This window comes from Rhamphochromis sp. 'chilingali' (genome assembly GCF_963969265.1).
Source record: "Rhamphochromis sp. 'chilingali' genome assembly, chromosome: 16".
Taxonomy (NCBI): Eukaryota; Metazoa; Chordata; class Actinopteri; order Cichliformes; family Cichlidae; genus Rhamphochromis; species Rhamphochromis sp. 'chilingali'.
In genome coordinates this window covers 13,038,815-13,059,992 of record NC_137943.1, presented here as the reverse complement: position 1 = coordinate 13,059,992, position 21,178 = coordinate 13,038,815, and the positions used below count along the sequence as shown (strand labels likewise).

The window sequence follows — 21,178 nt, the reverse complement described above, 5'->3', positions numbered from 1 at the left end:
TTGCTTTAAAAAACAAAAACAAACATTTTCATGACTGAACTGGAAAAGAACAAGCTTCAAGCTGGGTTTTCAGTAAACCCAACTTGAGTCTGCATTCTGACCGAGCACACAGGCTAGAGACAATAAATTGCATTCAGCCTTTGAAATTAGAGGTAACAAAATGTAAATGTTTGCACTGTTTGTCCAGTTGTCTGAAGAAAAACAGCTAGTTAGTGTTTTTAGGAAAAACATGGGATGTTAAAATTGGTTAGCATGTTTTGATTTGTTTTGTTTAATTAGGGGGAGGGGCTGCAACTCAGTGGAGACTAAATATCAATAACAAGTTACAACACTTCAGTTTGCCTCTGAAATGATGCTGCAACTCAAATGAGGGAAATGAGTGTTCAAGAACACAATGCATCAATTATTAGATTTTCTTTTCTTTTAACTGGAGAAAAATACTTTGGGGAAAAGCACAGTGCTTTGTTAAACTTGACACAATTCTGTATGCAAGGGAAATTCTGATTAAAGCTTAAACACAATTTGAAAGATAATAAGTGCCAAATTTTACCAAAAGGTCATCTTTTCGTGAACCTCTTCAAGTGGTCAGTTAAACGGGCAACTTCACAGTCTCACCAATAAACCTTTCCCGTAACAAAATTTGTAATCATCCTACGCAGCAATGGTACCATCACAGAAAGATGATTCCAGTTTTTAAGCTCACAATAAATTAACTTCCATTTTTATATTCTTAAAAAAAAAAAAAAAAAAAAAACTGAGGAGAACCAAACAAAATCTGATAGAAGGTACGAAACAATGTAAACAGACCAAATGACAGAAACATCCAAACGTTGCAAACTGGAACACTTTGATGGAGGACAAAACAATACTGTGGCTCATATGCTTACATTTTGTATTGGTTGAGCAGCTTTTGGAAACTACGTGTAAGCGCGACAGCTTACAGCAACACACAAACACAAGAAAAATCAGTCAAGCAACATCAATATTCATGTCAAAGCCATGAAAACAATCATTTGCTAATGCAAACTACAGCATGATCAGAAACGGGTCTAAGGGTGGGGGAAAAAAGGAAAAAAAATTTGATATGCATACACAGTATCTATATTATTTACAAACATGTGGACATCCTTCACAACTACAGACAACTCTTAACTGTACAATAGATCTGCTCTAGGAACAGTTGCGCAAAATACCATTTTGATATACAGTAATACTTTTTTTCCTTTACAATGTACAAGTTTAACCTGTCCACACAATAAAAATGCAAAGCACAAGCCTAAAAGGCCACAAAAGTGCATGTTATCGGGTCGGTTGGAAGCCACTGGAAGCAAGCACTGGAATGAAAGTGGGAATGAAAGCTCCCAGTATCATAAAGGAGATTCTCCGTACTCCAAACCAGTGTCTTGCAGGATTAATAGTTAGTGGAGGGAGATCTGGAGTAGTTATTATTTATTATACATGCAGGCGCAAAGGCCTGCAAATGCACGGACACACAGATCATGTAAATTGTTCAAACACACACACACAAACATAAAGACACACTCACGTACAAACAGGCTATGGGGTGATAAAACTCCATCACTCTGCTCCGACTCCAATATTTCCCCGAACCGTCACATTATATTCAAGTAGCAACGCTAATAGAAGATACTTGGTACCTTTTGTTGCGTTGCATGCTTCACATCAGAAACAGGACACGTTGGTCTCGTGTTTTTATCCAAGATTTTTAAGCCCTAAGCAGTGACCGGAGACAAAAGTTGGCCTTGGAAACAATCGGATTTCAATTTTTACCAAATAGTGCACTAGTAAGACCGCCTAAGACTAAAAACTCACAATTTCAAAGAAAGTGATCCCAATCAACACCCAGATTTATCGTGTTTATACCTTTGCCCATGCTTCATGCCCCTAACAAGTTAAATAATTTCAGCTGGGTGGTAGTTGTGAACAACGACGATACAAACAAGCGACACTGAAACGGTGAAGGCCACCTTCAGCAAAAACATGTCACCACCAGGCACTGCGTCACAGAGGAATAAAACACTGAATGGAGGCCAGCGTTTTGACATAGTCTTCATCAACACTGACTAGTGTCACAGTCACGTGCTCAAGTGACAGTCACTATCACAAGCTCATCATTGTGTTTCATTGTATTTGGCCAGTTTCTGCATGGCTGTGTGTGAGATTCAGGCCCTCTAGGGGACATAGGAGGAGAATGCTTGAAGCCACGCTCTCTGTAGTGCAACAGTGTGTGGCTCAGGGGACGTCTTTACATCATACGAACTTTCCTTCTAACATTCTGCCTCAGCTGCTAGTCAGTTAATCGTACCGGGGTATCACAGCACTAAGGCAAGTGCAGACTAAACATACCAAACAGAGATTTTTGGATTACTCAAAGTGACCTACATTTAGTTTCCATCTGTCTTGTCAAGTTGAATTGCCTCCAAGCACTCTCCTCCCACGGTATCTCTACAAAAGTTTAAAAAAAAAAAGAAGTTTATCTTCTGTCTAAAGAGAAGGATGCCAGCTAAATCCTTTCTGTTAAGTCCACTGAACACTGCATAAACTTTGAGTTGTGTCTTCGGGTTTCCTTTAATCTTCATTTTGACGTTTCATAGCCACTGTTTCCAGCAAAAGGTCATCTTTCTCAGTCACTTAACGGTCTCCATGTTTAAACAGAGCAGAGACATTCACGATAGGCTAACAGCCAAGTAGATAGACCACCACCTCATATGTGCACATCATGATGGCCGTGTTGGGAATCTGTCTGACGAGATGAGTGGTTAGGCCGCGGTACAGCGCCCGGTATCCCTCTTCCTTGGGTACTGTGAGCAGAGTGTGGAAGAAGGAGCGGTACTTGCTGCCTTCCTCTCGTAGTCGTGTGCGGATCACCTCTGCAATTAGAGAAGAAGAAGAAACTTGAGTTACATATTCTACTGGCTACTGGCTCTGTCAGGCTTTGCCTCTGAGTGTTGTGTAATTTCCCATTCATGAGACACACCAAGTTGAATTTCTCCAAAGTTAAGACAGGATACTAATGATTTCCAATCTAATACGTTTCACCTATCCTTTAAAAATACTAATAATGTTCCATTTGTACCAACAAATGGCAAGAAAAAACTAAACCAGTTATCAGACTAACTACAGTCTAAATCTTGTCCAAGTACAGAAAAGCCTTATATTTATTTCTACATTTTGCGATAGAGCTTCATGTTTATTGTGCAACAATTACAAAATATAAATAATCCACAACATTGCACTCAGCTTTGGCATAACATGTTTTTTCTGAATGAGTCCCTGGTGCCGTACAGTGGGGCAAAAAAGTATTTAGTCAGCCACCGATTGTGCAAGTTCCCCCACTTAAAATGATGACAGAGGTCAGTAATTTGCACCAGAGGTACACTTCAACTGTGAGAGACAGAATGTGAAAAAAAAAAAAAAAAAAAAAAAATCCATGAATTCACATGGTAGGATTTGTAAAGAATTTATTCGTAAATTAGGGTGGAAAATAAGTATTTGGTCACCTCAAACAAGGAAAATCTCTGGCTCTCACAGACCTGTAACGTCTTCTGTAAGAAGCTTTTCTGTCCCCCACTCGTTACCTGTATGAATGGCACCTGTTTGAACTCATCATCTGTATAAAAGACACCTGTCCACAGCCTCAAACAGTCAGACTCCAAACTCCGCCATGGCCAAGACCAAAGAGCTTTCGAAGGACACCAGGAAAAGTATTGTAGACCTGCACCAGACTGGGAAGAGTGAATCTACAATAGGCAAGCAGCTTGGTGTGAAAAAATCAACTGTGGGAGCAATCATCAGAAAATGGAAGACATACAAGACCACTGATAATCTCCCTCGATCTGGGGCTCCACGCAAGATCTCATCCCGTGGGGTCAAAATGATCATGAGAACGGTGAGCAAAGATCCCAGAACCACACGGGGGGACCTGGTGAATGACCTGCAGAGAGCTGGGACCAAAGTAACAAAGGTCACCATCAGTAACACACTACAACGGCAGGGAATCAAATCCCGCAGTGCCAGACGTGTTCCGCTGCTGAAGCCAGTGCATGTCCAGGCCCGTCTGAAGTTTGCCAGAGAGCACATGGATGATACAGCAGAGGATTGGGAGAATGTCATGTGGTCAGATGAAACCAAAGTAGAACTTTTTGGTATAAACTCAACTCGTCGTGTTTGGAGGAAGAAGAATACTGAGTTGCATCCCAAGAACACCATACCTACTGTGAAGCATGGGGGTGGAAACATCATGCTATGGGGCTGTTTTTCTGCCAAGGGGACAGGACGACTGATCCGTGTTAAGGACAGAATGAATGGGGCCATGTATCGTGAGATTTTGAGCCAAAACCTCCTTCCATCAGTGAGAACTTTGAAGATGAAACGAGGCTGGGTCTTCCAACATGACAATGATCCAAAACACACCGCCCGGGCAACAAAGGAGTGGCTCCGTAAGAAGCATTTGAAAGTCCTGGAGTGGCCTAGCCAGTCTCCAGACCTCAACCCCATAGAAAATCTGTGGCGGGAGTTGAAAGTCCGTGTTGCTCGGCGACAGCCCCAAAACATCACTGCTCTCGAGAAGATCTGCATGGAGGAATGGGCCAAAATACCAGCTACTGTGTGTGCAAACCTGGTAAAGACCTATAGTAAACGTTTGACCTCTGTTATTGCCAACAAAGGGTATGTTACAAAGTATTGACTTGTATTTTTGTTATTGACCAAATACTTATTTTCCACCCTGATTCACGAATAAATTCTTTACAAATCCTACCATGTGGATTCATGGATTTTTTTTTCACATTCTGTCTCTCACAGTTGAAGTGTACCTCTGGTGCAAATTACTGACCTCTGTCATCATTTTAGGTGGGGGAACTTGCACAATCGGTGGCTGACTAAATACTTTTTTGCCCCACTGTATATAACCATCCAATATTAGTCCAAGACTGAAAATAATTCCCAGTGACCACAGCTTTTGCCCCCTGTTTGAGTAATGGTACAGACTGCATGTTTAATTTACAGCATGTTAAAAACAGGGTTCTTATTTTGGTTCCAACAACTGGAAACTATTTAAAATAAAAGAACTAAAAACATAAATAGATAATTAACTTTATGCATTTGTTATTTACACATCCGCCTCAGTTGTAAGTGCTGAAATTTACTGAACTAAAAGTCTGCCCTCGGGATCCATTTGTAAAGATTACTTCTTTGCTGGGAATAAATATTCTTAAGGCTGAACCACAAACAGTAGCTGTGTCCCAAAACCTAGGTCACATCCTTCGGAGGCTGTGAAATAGGACGGTCTAGCCTTCAGATTTGTGTCACCGCTGTCTCGGTGGAGTTTAATACACTCAGCCGTCTGCTCCTTGCTATCTAAAATATAACAGGGCACTGCTGTAAATTCTTGACCATCTCATACTTCTGTTTAATCAGTTTTCTGTTTGTTTGTTTATTCAGCTGTGTGAAAACTCCAGAGGAACCCACCCGAGGGATTAATAAAGTTTATACGTTTTTATAAGTTTTATTTAACCCCCGGCTAGCTATCGATCTGGTGGGTAACAGAGATCTCCAAAAATGTCAGAGCACTTTTGCAAATATGTGATGTCTTGATAAACCAAGCAGATATTTGAGGTTTACACAGCTACATTCTCGCCTGAAAATATGTTAAAAGTTTATTTTGTGACCCAGAAAGAGTAATAAGAGTAATATTAAAACTAAGTAGCTGCTGCCATATTTGGAAACTGGAACTGGCTGGGCTGCGCGATGAACGAAGGATACAGCCGACCCATCCTTCAAATCTGGGGAAAAGGAGGACGCATTTGTCAGCCGCATTCGGAGGAGTCTACGAATTGGGACAGCCTTCGTTGCGTCGCTGTGACATAATTGGTCTACAATTGCGGCCTCAGGAGGATGCAGCCTATGTTTTGGGACACAGCTAGTATGAGGAAGGGTACAATAGAAGTATTAAATATTAAGACCTTTATCCTTTGACTACAACATATGAAAGTGAGTGAGAAGATTACCATGAGGATAGGCGATGGAGGTGGCACAGGTCTTGGAGGTGGCAGCTGCAAGCATCATCCCCACAAAGTCAGAGGCATCTTTGACAGATTCCTCCTCTTCGTCCATGCTGGCCTGAGCCTTGTACTCAAGCCATTTTCGCTTGATAGTTTCATAGATGACAAAATGGATAACAGTCTCAGAGATGCCAGCGTATGAGGCTGACATACCTCTGTAGAAACCTCGTAAGCCATCCATCTGGTACACTCGTCGTATGCACTCAAAAGCACTCATACGCCGCTCGCCACGATTCCTGCCATCACACAGACACTTTCAATTAAAATTAAATAACTTTTAGAATAATTTACTCTCATTAGTTTAACAACGCATTTTTCCATCATTTTTACACTTATCAGAAAAATCCTCCTCACCTGGAGTCCAGCTGCAGACGGGTTTTAATCAGCCAGATGGGATTGGTGGCTGTGATGGCGGTGAACCCTGGCAAATTTAGAAGAGGTCAGAGGTTCAGACACAGGCAGAGACACTCATTGTAAGAACACATTAAAATAAACTAGATTAAGCTACACGGTACAAATACAGTGAGAAAGCACTTCAGGAAACAGGATCAACTGGCTGAGGTGTTTAAATGAATCTCATTACAAGTCTTACGTAAAATACATCGATATCATTAATTCAGACAACAGTATAACAATTAAATCTGAATTTTTTAAAAATATTTTGAGTTACAGACACAAAAAACATCTAATCTGTTAACTTATTGATCCTCTTCATATGAAATGCTACTCAAGTGCATATAAACAACAGGTAAACAGTTCTCCTTTTGAAGTAAAAGATCTCAGATAACAGTGCATGAAGGCAGCAGCTTTCAGCTATGACTGTCTAGATATTTTTTTTATGTATGGATCTGGATAAAAACTAACTGCAAACAGCAGCAAATGTAGGCAAGCAGCAAACTCATTTTAGGCCTTTACATGTGGCTGATAAATGAATAAGAGTTTGTAATTAGAACTTATCCTCAAACGTTTTTATTAACATAGCATTACACACATCACCTTAATCAGTGTTTACAAACAAATCTACCCATACAGAAATAAACATCACAACACAATAGGTTTGACCCTTAGCTTTGATTAGTCTCTAGATTTTCTACAATGGTTAGCAATGCTCATTTAGTCTTGGTCCCTAAAAACACACGTTCTTTATATTTATTCTAATATGAACCAGTGGTTAACTTGACTGGACACTACAGACAGGTTGTAGGCCATATACTAGCACAGCTAGCACAACTACCGCATAGTGAAGAAAAATGTTGTCTAAAGGAGATTCTTTAATTATTTACTAGTGGAAAGTCACTGCTAGGAAGTCTAAAGTGTAACCGTTACTTTTTAATCGTGGTGAGTAAACCCTGTTTCACTATCTGCCTGCCAACACACTTGGTAGATGTTAGCTTAATTTGTAACTGATCGCAACTATTCTTGATCAGTAGAAATGCTAGATAATGTACAGTAAAGCAAAGCTTGCTGTGTATAGTATAAAGCTAATTAATCTGCACTTTGTATCATTACGAAATGACACAAAGTCTCTTTAAAAGTCTGTGCTAAACGGATGTACCAGTGAGAAGTAAAACATGGCCTTTTGCAGAAAACAGCTAAGACCAGGGCAAGGCTATGAAGAGACCTCAGTCACGTCTAGTGTATCGATGCAGCAGAGACCTATGTTAAGGCAACTGCATGAAGAAGAAAGGATTACACAGGTCTGTTGAAGAGAAGAGGAGAACAAAAGGAGGAAGAAGAAAAAAAAGGAGGAAGTAGAATGAAGTAGCTTCTATGGCGTGTACTCACGAGGGAGGGGCAAAGCTCCTCCAGCTCCTCCCCGCTGCAGCTAGTAGCCTGCAGATATGGGGGGCTCAGATGGCGGGGATGTCCCACCCAATCACGCAGGGGTGAAAGCTTTACAGTAAAGCCCTAAAATAGACACAGGCTTTTCTGTACCACAGTCACACACAAGCAGCAGTCACATCCACCCCAAATCCCACCAACCACCCACATCAACCCACTTTCTGAAGTAGATGGAGAAGAGATGGGGGGTGAAGGACTCATACCACCCCCCATCTTTCACCAAACTATGATCCCAACTCTGTGCCCCAACCCGTATAATTTACCCATCTTTAAACTGCTTTAATTTGTGTTACATTTTTATTACTTTTACTTTATCCCCACTTTTTGCAGTAAAGAAGACGACTAATCAGAGGCCCAAACCAATCCAAGCCTCCAGCTCTATCTCATGAGAGCAAGCTAAAAATCACAAGAACACAAAGACATAAAAAAAATAAACTGGAGAGGTATTCCTTATAACCATTGAGCCAATATCAGTTTTTAACCTAAACTCCTTGTCTGAAAATAAAAGAGGCCGGTGGAAATGCTAACCTTGCCGTTCAGTGTAACAGACTCAAACACTTTATGTGACAGGGATAAAGAGAATGAAGAAACTTTGTATGAATATGTGATAAGAATGAAGTGACTGATGACAATGAAATAATGGATGGAAATCAAAAGGACAATCCTTAACTTACAGATGTGGTGTGCTAGCATAATACACTCGATATTTCAACCACAACGCAGAATGTGTGCATGAATATGGGTGACAGGAGAAAGACCACCAGGACTTTATTTCCAGCTTTTACCTCGATGAGGAAACGGCGCATGCTATACCAGCGGGAGTGCATTAAGTCACCATTTACTTCAATGACACAGAGCAGTTAATCTTTAGTCTAAAACTGTATCAACTCACAATATTTGACTATTTGTTCAAGTGTTAAATTTCTAACAACATAATAATGATTATATTTTATGTAAATTTAAAAACAAAAAGTGTGTTCTTGGGCTCAGCAGGCCACCAGGCACATGGAAACGCTGCCGCATGTTGTATATTATGATCCTTCAATACTCAAATAATCCCTGTGCAATTTTTCCTGAGGGGTTTGACCTACATTCAGGGACAGCAGCATGCTTTAGATTAACTGCTGAAGTCTAAAGCTGTTCTTCCACACATGCACTGCAGCCGTGAAGTTTTGTAGAACAAAAATATCACAGTCGACTCCCACAAATATCAGGTAGACCACACTAAGAATTACAGTAGTGAGAGTGCTTATGAAGCAGATCATATGAGTTCATATGTTAAAATAGCTTAAGTAAAGAAATGGGATTTGAATCCATACAAAAAGTTCCCATTGCAGGAGCAGTGAAGCTATAAAAGACATCGACTTCACAAAGTTAGTTTATAAAACTGAGCACGAATTCACAGCATCAGTATCAATTAACTGTCCCTGAGGTTTTGGCATTGACCACCGCATTAAATCTATTACTGATAAGCACTGATAATCTTAGAGACAATAAAGATGAAAAAGCGAGAGAGGGATACTTTTAGTATCATAGCAAAACATTTGTGTAGTGACACAACAATTTGTCCACATTAAAACATCTGAAATTTTTAAAGCTAGTTTTTAAGCACTTGCGTGGTAACAGTCAGACTGTATTTATATCCTTACCTGCATTTCTTTGAGATTTACAAGAGAAATTTATGCAACTGTTATAAGTATGAAAAAGACTAAACACCAAGGTCCATCTCTTTCTATGTGCGTTGATGTGTTCCCGTTTTATCACTTACATGTGTATGTTTTCACTGCATTTTATCCACAATAATGAATTTATCTTTAAGTGGTGCCAATACTGATGGGGTTAAACTGCTAAGGCAATTAACTGTCTTCAGGAAATTCAACTAATTTAACAAGTAAACACGTGAAATCTGAAAATACCATCAGTCCAGTTCTCCTTGGAAAGAAATGACTGAAGCACTCAGTGTTGATGAATGATGACAAAACACAAAATGAAAAACACACCGAGTGCAGCCTTCTGTGGCAGTGACAAGGTTAGCATTTCGTTTGTGCTGACAACAAAAACTGTCATTACTTTAGCTTTAATGTATTGATGAAACACGTTAAAAGGGGAGGGGGAGGTGTGTGTTAAGATTAAGGAATAATAAACTTCATCATGAATCTAAAACTACACACCAGCAGCAAACACCTGCTGTAAGCAATGCTAATACCATTAAAAATGAATAACCATTATGAATTTAATTAGAAAAATCACCATGGTTTTCATCATACCAGTGTAAAGAAATGGGGTGCTACCTGACGTGTCCGCCCGAGTGCCAGGGGCCCCGGTTGACCTTTGGGGGCCGTGTTCTCTTCTCTATACACACACACAGAGCAAAGGGGAGGGGGGCCCAGACCACACTGTTTAAGTAACAACTGGGATGTTAAACCATTTACAGTGTCCTCTGGAGAGGCCTCAAAATTAAAGAATTTAATAAAACAGAAAACAAAAAAAAGAGAGGAAAAAAGGGCGAGGAGGGGATTCAAAACAAAAAACTTTAACGAAGTACATGAGGGACAGCGGGGCTAAGAGAAGAGGAAAGCACAACCCAAACTTTGAGGACCGTAACATTTTTCTCTTTTGTATAACAGATAAAACCAAATACAGATCAGCAGTTAGGGAATTGCAGCCTGAAATGTTTCATCTGGTATGGGTACATGAAATTCTGGCACTGCTGATATCAGGATTTGTCTCCTCAACTATTCGGGGACTATCAAGGCTACCATGGAGAGATAAGATACTGCATTATCGGCCCAGTTTAGTTACAGAAAGGATTGTTTGCAAAGAAGCTGATATGTAATAAAAGATGTGATAAGAACCTTTCACCTCTTACAGATTCAAGGTCCCCTTAAAGTAGAGGATGAACTCTGAAATATTGTAGAAACTGCAGTATTTAAGACATGAATAACTCATCGCGACATACACAATAATCAAGGTTATTTCGATCCCAAGAGGCTTAAATTGTGCTTTCTGATAAATCAATGATTGTTTATATTAATATTTCTATACAAGAAATAGCTAAGTAATGCCGACTTAAAAACAGACATTATCAGTTAGCTTTAGCATGCGTCAGGTCTGGGGGAAGGGTGGTGTCTGGGATACTTAAATTGTACAAAATAAAAAAAATAATGAAAGTTGTTTGATAGAGAAAAACTAAATAATTCTTTTTTCTTTTCTTTTTATAAATAAAACCCATCAGTAAGAAACACTGCCCAGGCAGACTGACAAACAGTCAGACAGGCAGATAAAAAAGACAGACAGAAAGGGGGAGGGGAAGGAGCAATCATTACCTGCCATCCCAGCCGACACCATATGCACCTGGGTAGAGTCTGGCTCCAGCACTCCATTAAGCTTCTCCTTGGCTGTCGAGTAGGCCGCAAAGTATATCGCCCTGTGTGACGATTAAAACGGAAGAGAGAGAGAACTTTAATTACTAAAAGACTCAGGAAAGGAAAGAAGTTAATGACGTGTCCAGGGAGTAAATATAAAACAAAAGCATACTAGCTGTGACTGTACCTGCAGAGCTATTTAATGTGTAAATGATTAACAAGTTAGCTATATTAAGTACAAACACATCATTTCAGTTGCACAAAATTAAATACTGCCCAAACTGAACATGGGGAACATGCAGTAAATTCAGCTAATTTTAAAACTATACAACACTATAAATAAAATCGGTGTTTTAAATTCTTGTGCTCCATTTAAAATGTCATTATACACATTTGTGAAGCTAGTTCTCGCACATAAAAACCACAGAACAAAAAGGCACACAATGGCCACTGCTGTCGGTAAATGGCATTTCTTATTTTCTTTGCTGACAGGCCAATAACAGCCAACAAGTCAAATACACATCAGTACTGATGTTCGGCTGATAAATACGTGCCTCTCTAGTGTGCACATGCACAAATGTCATGCTTTAGAAACAGATTTTTCCTCCCATGATTCTAGCTGCTCTTCTATAAATGAAATCATAGGATTTAATCAACACTGACTGGAATTAAACTCCGTGACCTCTGCTCTCAGCCCTCGTTCTGGATTTGAGAGCATGCATGCAAAATGTAATCACGCTGCTCTGCAGACGAATGATATGATTGGCTCTGAAAGCATGTATGCAGCTCACGAGCAAAGAGAGATTTTCGTGGTGCAAGCTGTGTAGAAATCGGGTCGAGTGTGTTGTTAATGAACGCCAGCAGCATGCCCGGTGGACTGTTGAGTGTCAGAGGCTTTGCAGCATCAGAGTGTCGTTTCGTAAATATCACAGCAGACAACAGCGCTGGAGTTCACACCTCCGCCTGCTGATAAATAAAGTAATAAGATGTTTCATTCAATTATACTAAAGTCGCTTGTTACAATTCTGCATATACAATTATTTTGTCGGACACTAATGGTGGCATTTTGATCAGTGTATTGTTTGTACTGTGAGCACTAATGAATCTGGCTGCTCTGAATAATGAGAGCAGCTCATAAATCCATTTTAAATTATTTATACTAACATTTCACCACGTTACAGCCAATGTAATTTGTTTTAAACTGCATCCTAATATGCTTCTCTACATTAATGGTTATGAATGAAAACAAAGTGAATAAAATTAGCTAAAAGCTATTCTTTATTCCCACAAAACACAAAGCAGTGGAACCCTAAAAATGGTTTCTTGAGGTAGTTTTTTTAATTTATTTTTATATATGGGTTAACTATTAACCACCATGTTTCCTGTTGTCATATCCTGTCTATAAAGCAGTGGAAAACCACATAATTTGCCAGCGAGTTCATCAGGTTCACCTCTTATGTGATAACATCCTCCTATAGCACTACTTCCTATAGCTGTCATGGCCAGCCATTTCAGTACAACAACACAGGACTGACAGACACAGATGCACTGGATGGACCTAAAGGGCAGACAAAGAGTGAAAGACCCACGAGAAGAGAAAGAGTATCATGAAATCATGACACAGACGATACGTAAAACTAACCAGAAAAGGAAGAAGACGTCGGCGGTGACACAGCAGTAACTACAGAGAACTAGAACGATCAGGGAGGGATTATACATAAACACAACTGCCTTAATTTAGAAACCTCATTTTAACAACAGCAGTGGCTGTCACATGATGAAAGCGTAACAGCTGGCCGGCGTCTGCTGCTGCTGCTGCTTCACGGGAATTTGATTGACTGCATCCAGACGTTAGGGCAGATAAGCTAAGAATTAGGGAACCTTCTCATTTCCGCACAGATTTGAAGCACAGATTTCCATTGTGCTGCTGCTGTGATTGAGAGAAGTTTACATGCACATTCCTGGTCTTCCATTATTTCAGACATTCCTCAGTGTGAAAGCAACTGAATTACAGTCCTGTACTTTGTCTCACTTACTGCTTACATACTTATTAAATTGCAACATTTCAGTCAAACGAACCCTTATAAGGAGAAGCAGCTCGAGCTCAGCATACGTACAGTGTGCATTTATATACACAGGTAATGAGCACCTTGCATCCATGTGCATCAGCACTTGTATTCATAGGACCACAAATACCTCAGTAACATAAATCTGATGCTAGAGTAATTATAATGTCATATTTGATGAATAGCTTTTTTACTTTTTGTCCATTTTGAGTTTTTTGTATTGCTTTTTTCAGTTAGTTTCTAGGTTTTCATGTTTCTGTTTATATCGACTAAAAATATGTAGCTTTAGTTTTTATTTGCTGTTTATTTATTTGCGTTTAGTTTCCTTAAAACCAATAATGTGAAGGGTCAGGAGCAAAATGTCAGCACAACATAAACAACACTTTGTTCAAGCAGCTAATTTAAAGTTGTGTAGGCATTCCAAGTCTCAATAAATAGAGGCGCCAAAGCCTCATGAGACCAGTTGTGTTGACGAATGTGACCACATTTTTAAAGCCTAAAAATAAAAAAGGTACATTCTGTATGTTTTAGTCCATTTTAGTTTGCTCTATGAGCACTCAAACCACTTCAGTTCTCATTCAGTCTAGTTTTATTTCCGTAGTTTTAGTCAACTATAACAAAACAGAAGGTAACATTCATCTAACATCTGTGAGGACAGAATACGTAAATCTGAATGCTACTTTTGAGAGTTTTTTTGAGAGCATATTATGCATGCACAATTAATCCCACTGCTCCTTTGTGTTATTGTATTTAAGCCTGAATGTGTTAAGACTTTGTGGTTTAAGCAAATAGAACAAACTGTAGAACATATGAAACTAAAGATCCAAGGTTGATGAAGCCAACTTTCTACATAATGTGACTGATCACAAATTAACATGGAAACAACACACTGATTATATTAAATTTCAAAGTGGTCAGTAATTCTTTATAAAACAAGTGATGTATTAATTTCTAATGCCCTGCAACATAATTCATTCTTCATTTATACTTCCTTACTTTTCTTACTGTGTGGAACATTGAGGATTGACTTAAATGAGAATAAATTCAACAGTTCTGTTACAGTAAAAGAGCAAAGTCTGGTTACTATGATCACACTTAACCACAGTGTCTAAGGTCCCACATTATGTATTTTAATTATTCTGTTTATTTATTTAATGCTTAAAGCAATAAAATTGCCCAAGTAATTTCTTGCATTAAAACAAATGCTCTACAAATATGTTTGAGGGTTATATTTGAGAACATTGTGGTTTGTTTGTTGTCGTTTTCTTCTTCTACTTGGAAATGAGGGCAGCTTTACTGATAACAACATAGGCCAGGCATATCCAAGTGCCACTTCAGCCTGAGCCTGTTCATTCACTATTTGTTATAAAGGCTGCAGATTTTATATGAGCTGTTTTACACTGTGTAAAATGCAAGCCTGAATAAAATAAATAAATAAATATCAGGTCACTGTATATAATGTTCACACAACTGGGCAACACTACAGCTCACCTGAACAACCGGGGGAAATATGCTGAAGGGCACTGCAGTGGCTCAGGTTGGAGTCCACTCCAGACTATTTCCTGTGTGTCATTGCCCCATTCTCTCTTTGCTTTTGTGTCTCCTCTACACTGTACTGTCAAATAAAGTCTGCAAATACTAAAAAGAAATCTTTAAAGAAAAATGACTGCTGTTGAATGATATTTCAATACATCATTTTGAACAAAGTTGTACTTCAGTTTTTGACTTGGTCATAATGAGTTTGTTATGGCTGATAACACTGTAACGTTTTAATAAATCAACAAAAATCAAAAAACCTTATTTGTCTTTTGGATTCTGAGACTTTTGAATTTATGTGATGCTGATGAAGAACAACATCGGCCTGAAGTATATGTGACGCTACTAATACTACTGGTTGACAGGCAACCCATTCTCAGTAGACAGATTGAGGCACTTACTATCTGTATTTCAGCAGTAAATAAGACAGCACACAGGAGTTAAATTTAACAGCTCAGCTGCTGCCCATAATACAGCCTGAAGACTTTCCCCCAGAAACATTGTCTCATAGAGTTTGATTAAACATGTCAAAATAAATTACACAGGCATGCCTTTAACCCGATAGCAGGGCAGTGCTAGTGCGGATGATACTGCTGCTAGCTAACTGCTTCTTACGCAAAAAAAAAAAAAAAAAAAAAATGAATTACTCATTCATGATGTTATGACACGCAAGATATGGAAGTGAAGGTTATTTCCCTTACTTTGGGCTCTGTTTCTGTGTTATTCCTAAAGAAATCGTAAAGCAGTTTTAACACACAACACTCCCACATTATTGCAGATAATACTGCACATACCTGGAAGGTGCCACACCTACAAGGTTAGGACCCAGTCCTCTGAAGAGTGAACGGGGTCCCTCTCTCTCTAGAATTAACCTGTCAAAAGAGCAAACATATGAGGAAATATTTCACTTTATAGTCAAAACACAACATGTACATTATTTAAACACTGGAGCATATTATACAGTGAATGGTTTAAAGATAACTCGTAATCTAAATTGTTTTCACATTTAATAACAGTTGTAAATTCATAATTACCACAAATCAGATTAAGCAGATTTGTTTCATGAAGTTAATTTAAACATGTTCAAAAAAATAAAATAAAATAAAAAAATCCAGCAATGAGAAAAAAAAAAAAAAGACATAGCTCGGATCCTACTGGAAGAAGTTAATTAGCTAAAAATAATTCTATTTATAGACTTTGCCTTTCTGCCCCACTTATGTGATTTCCTCATTTTATTATTTCATTATTAATCATTATGTTATCTGATTCTTCATTATTTATAGCAAATGGCACATCCTCTAGAAAGAAATGGGTCTAAAACCAGACAACACACGTGATTTGGAGTGAAGGTGTCCTCCGCCCTAAAAGGGATCTTGGCATGCACCACACTGCACGTTGACCCACTTTGACGTGTGTCCTCCCACCCCCCTCGTTAGTTCGTGCTTTCATCCTTCTCCACTCTGTACCATGAAATAGTGTTGCTGTACTTCTGCTGCAAGATGCTGCTTATTTTGAAGACAACACAAGAAGTTGACTTATGTTGCCACAACACCGACACAGAGCCCAAAACAATGTCCACATGAGCTGCAATCTCTTAGTCAACTGTTATTAAACAAAATCCTGACAGGAGCACTGCCTGACAGCAGACTAACATCCCAGACCTACTGTCAGAACAAATCAATTTTTAGGCTCATTGTTAAAGAACGTTATAGCTAACCCCACTAGTGACAAAACAAAACCTAGGGAACTGCAAAAGTGCAAGATCAGCATGTTGCCTGTGTAGCCTGCCAATTATAAATACTCTAAATATAAAAAGCATTTTATATTCCTGTGATACAGAACCAAACATAAGAGGCTTGTCAAATATAAAGGTATTTACAAAATAACTAACGGCACCATTCAGCAGTGGAAAATTCCACACACATCCACACACTTATGCATTATGTAAGAGTGACATGCTCTTGTATAGCAGCTTGCCAGGGTACAATAATAGAGGTCCATATTTATAAAGGCAAGCTGAATATTTACTTGCTAATCCTGCAGTGGTTAATGGTCATTACAAGTAGCCACATCAGCTTTCAGCAGGTTCTAAGCAAATGCTGAGTTCCCCTCTACTCTCACTCTTACTTCATCTTTCTGACAAAATTCCACTCTGCCCAATGACAAGATGACTTACATTTATATTGAAGAAAAAAAAAAACACCTAAAAAACATGAACCATTCTTTGTGGATATCTTACATAAGTTTCAGAGAGAAAGTATCAAAAACAACAAAAGAGCTATAAGGTCAACATGAGGTTTAAATTATTGATTTTGTCTACAGATGTCAAAGAAAATAACCACTGAAACCAAAATGTTTATCTTCTTGTCTCGGTTAAAGTTGCTCTCTAAAATAAACAAACAAACAATCCACCAAAAAACAAAAAAGGCACTAATAACAACAATAACATCTATTAAAATAAGAAAGAAAAAGAAGTGCATTGGCAATCCAAATAAACTCACTCCCCAGGAAAGCCCAAGCATTCCTGAAGAAAATATTTTCAATTTGGAGCAACTTGACATCAGTTTGCAACTCACAGTGCACATATTAAAGGAACTGTGCAACAAGAAAAATCTGTTATCAGTGTTTCTGAGCCATTTCATAGTTTTGTTTGTTATTGCAGTGATGCAACGTTCCAGTAAGGAGTCATTTTATTAGAAGAAAATAACTCATTACATTAAAGTTACAATAATATGAGACGCACACACAGACCTTTTAAATGTAAGCAGCCAGCTAATGGACAAAATAATACTTAAACCAAGAAAAGACAACATTGAAGCCACATCATAACTGTTTATAATGTTAATTTCAGTGGATATCAATTAGGCACAGCTAATCTTTCTCCTTACTTGAGGCAGTGCAGAGGCCCCGGCGGGGAAACACGGGCAACACTGGCTCCGTTGACTGTGCTGAGCTGAACCTCAGAGACGTAGAGTGTAACGGAAGAGGACTGCAGCCTGGTCTTCACCACTTCCAGAGGACAAGTTAAAATGGCGCCCACTGTACCACCGCATCTAGTAAAGAAGCAGCAAGTATTGAGAAAAAAGTGACAAAATAGAACAGAAGCAAGACCAGGAAAAAAGTTTGCTGTGGCACCAAATATGTCCCCCCCAAAAACAAAACAACAAAAACAGCAAAAATCAAGTTATACTGACATAAGCCGAGTCACTTGAAACACTAATCAACAGAAACACAATCTGTTGTTCCCAAATTATCTGTGAGCATGGGCACATACACACACCGTGACCTGGTTTTGTGATATCCAAGATACTGACATATGAAAACAAACAGCTGGTTTCATGATTCATTTCAGAAGAAACTGACCGCAGCTCATTTGCTGAGTTTTGCCACCTGAGAAGCCCAGAATAAGAAGTCATCAAATTAGATCGTTGTTTAGCTCACTTGATAAACATAAACAAAAACCAAGTTGGTCACAAATACAAAAAACGTATATCCACTTTATATCATAACACATCAAGGTGTGCAAATATAACTGCATCACGACTGTTTTTTCCATCATACAAACATTTTTGGCGCCCACCAAACAGGTTTTGGCCTTCCCCCAAAGGAAAATCACCAGGCCTCTCAAAGTATTTAAATAAACACTATGTTTTTTAGTGTGAGGTTTAATTTAGTCAAACTTAGCCTATTTTTAGTCATCAAATGGGTTTGAAATTAATTAATTTACAGAGACCTTTTTGCACTAACCATGGGGATAAAGCGTGTTTATGTGCACACAAAACCAGGAAAAATCTCATGTGATATAAATTAGTGTATTATTTGATAATTCATACGCTATAGTGTCATTTTTGTTGATCCCCTCTGCATTCACCAAAGGCTCAGTGCTTTCCACATATAGACAAAGCTTCAAAACCAAACCACCGCACAGCTGAAAAGTGCTTCCTGGTGATTGCAGTTGCAAGTTATAGAACTCGGCTAAAGGTTACAGAAGCCATGGCAGTGTGGTAGTATATGTTGACATCCTGGCAATGAATTCCTCTTGCTGCCGTCTCTTTTGAGCAGCACCAGCTATATTTACCTTTCAAAAGACCAACCCACATTCATGCTCAGAGGCAGCGGTGACCCTTGGCCTACTTTCTCAGCAACACTGGCTGTTGCATGTGTGCCTCTCTAATGCGAGGCTGTGGGAGGCAGCACTAGGCTGAGGCCTCCAGCTCAAGTTTTTGGGTAAAGCTGATTCAAAGTCTCTTGGGTAGTTCTCAGATTTAAAAGCAATAACAAGAGACATAAAGAAGTGCTGTGGCATGGTGGGATCACCCATTCTGAAAGTCACAGACTAAATGGGAAGATTAAAAAAAATTAACAAGTGAACTAAAACTAAAGACAATGGATTAAAACAAAAATCTATACTGGGCCAATCCACTTAAATGTCACATTTGTGCTTTCATTGTCCTTAATGAACTGGTTGTCAGGCCTCTTTACACAACTATGAATCAGAAGGATTGCTTTACTACCATGTGAGCTTCAACTTTAAGATTTGAACTACAAAATTCAAATGCTCTGTTACATAATGAAAAGCAGCAGAGAAATTAAATTTCACCAGTAAGTTTCTCTTTAAACCATACTTCCACCCAGAGCCAGTAGTTACGCAACACAAACTTCAAAGTGTTTTATTTTTTACATTTAATTAAGCCTTTTTTGATTAGATGGATATCTGCAAGACTGTAATCTAATGCTTTAACTGAACCGACAGAAAAATTGTGTGTGTGTGGGGGGGGGGGGGGGGGGGGGGGGGGGGGTGTCTCAGTATGGATTAGATGTAAATGTTCATTTCATTTGGGAATACAATAAAGAAATAATTTAATTGGATCCACATAGGTGAGCATTATGCAACTACTTCTTAAATTACAAAATAGCAGCAGAAAAATAAGCGTCAATGGCTGTTGTTGCAGATGCATTTGGTCAAGTCATTCAGAGAAAGCTACAACGAGCCCGGAAATGAATTCCACTTGTCATCAAAATAAAAGGCTCTCACTTGTGCAGAAACAGCCGGCATTTAAAGGACGATGAAATAAGAGGCAAGCTGCTCTGTGCTGTCTGGGAATAACGAGCTCGAATGCGCTTTCTGGCACATTCACATGAATGCTTTCCAGCGACACTGGTCATATTTTACAGGTTAACCGGAAGTTCAACTAGAACCGTTTTTGACAGTCGCGTACGCACAACCGCCAAGGTTGGAAGGGCACGCACGCGCTGCCTTAAAAAATAAAAAATAAATGGCGAGTTAGCTAGATAAAGCAGACGGGGGTCATGTTTCAAAATATATATTTCAAATTAGGTAACATTGATAGGGGAAACTGATGTGGCTTACCCTCCAGCGAACAAATGAACCAGTGTGTCCCTTTGGGTCATTCTTTAGCATACCCTGCCAAGCAGCGCAGGGTAGTCAAAAAACGGCTCTTTCCCCCGTCCCCTCCCGGTGCTCTTTGCCTCTGAGAGGATGCGCAAGTCCACAGACAAACGACGTCGACGACTAACCAGCGGTGGGGCGAGTCTCCGGTGATTCAGACTGCAGCGGGCCGACAAACCCCCCTCTCCCTCTCCCTCAGCTAACTCAGGTCCCCCTCTGACGCAGATATTTTCTATCTTCGACAAAAACAGCGGGGAGGTGCGGGCTCACCAGGCTTCTTGCTGGCGGTAAAATATCTCAGGTCTAACAAACGGTTTTATAGCACATCCGCGGTCTCATCTCCTTTCATCGCTGCACCAAGAGGAAGAAGGAGGCAGAGCTCATAGTATGTACTGTACGACCATAGGCTGGAAGCACACGCTGCCATTGGCCACCCTGCACTTAACGTCACATTGTCTCCGCCTTGATCATGCACTGTTCACATGCTCAACACTGAATGAATCTGGACTGCGTGTTGCTGAAGTGCAGCCATCCAAAAGAGATCGTTTCCACAGTTTGTGCTCTAAACATTTCAGACGTATCTGCTTTTGTCTCATTGAACCTCTTCAAAGTCAGACACTAGACCAAAATATGACAGACAAACACAATTATCAGCATAGAAACCCACCAGACAACCTACATGCAAATAATTTTACAATAATGTTTAATACCATATATATCCATATATAGTAATGGAGGGTCCTACACCAATGATACCAAGGTAGCTATACTTTATTATTGTTCAGTGTATTATTCCAACTTTGTTTTATTGATTTCAACAATGACATACAAAGTTAGCAACAGCAAAGTCACTCTTGATTTCAGAACAGTTGTATG

At 39.3% G+C, this 21,178-nt stretch overlaps 1 protein-coding gene across 3 annotated transcripts; it reads right to left on the bottom strand.

Moving 5' to 3' along the window:
• Window positions 1–719: 719 nt before the first annotated feature.
• slc25a36a (solute carrier family 25 member 36a) lies at window positions 720–20,681 on the bottom strand. 3 transcript variants are annotated; one of them, XM_080907736.1, is made up of 7 exons: window positions 20,264–20,679; window positions 17,781–17,945; window positions 15,687–15,764; window positions 11,252–11,352; window positions 6,438–6,504; window positions 6,030–6,319; window positions 720–2,891 (listed from the first exon to the last, which is right to left on the bottom strand). In XM_080907736.1, the coding sequence occupies exons 1-7, from the start codon at window positions 20,302–20,304 to the stop codon at window positions 2,698–2,700; spliced, it is 936 nt and encodes a 311-aa protein (XP_080763862.1). In that variant the 5' UTR covers window positions 20,305–20,679; the 3' UTR covers window positions 720–2,697. The 3 variants fall into 3 exon arrangements, with proteins under 3 accessions (XP_080763862.1, XP_080763863.1, XP_080763861.1); XM_080907735.1 differs by lacking the exon at window positions 720–2,891 and adding an exon at window positions 2,912–3,965 and having other exon boundaries at window positions 20,264–20,681; XM_080907737.1 differs by lacking the exons at window positions 720–2,891; window positions 15,687–15,764; window positions 17,781–17,945; window positions 20,264–20,679 and adding exons at window positions 2,900–3,965; window positions 10,193–10,277 and having other exon boundaries at window positions 11,252–11,333.
• Between the last annotated feature and the right edge of the window lie 497 nt (window positions 20,682–21,178).

What these genes read in the sequence shown, in the direction of transcription:
- slc25a36a (XM_080907735.1), bottom strand. Translation starts at nt 20,304, where the DNA reads ATGACCCAAAGGGACACACTGGTTCATTTGTTCGCTGGAGG. An exon ending in GTTCATTTGTTCGCTGGAGG is followed by an intron (nt 17,946 to 20,263) that starts GTAAGCCACATC and finishes CTTCTTTACTAG; the next exon opens with ATGCGGTGGTACAGTGGGCG. An exon ending in GGGCCTCTGCACTGCCTCAA is followed by an intron (nt 15,765 to 17,780) that starts GTAAGGAGAAAG and finishes CTCTTTTGACAG; the next exon opens with GTTAATTCTAGAGAGAGAGG.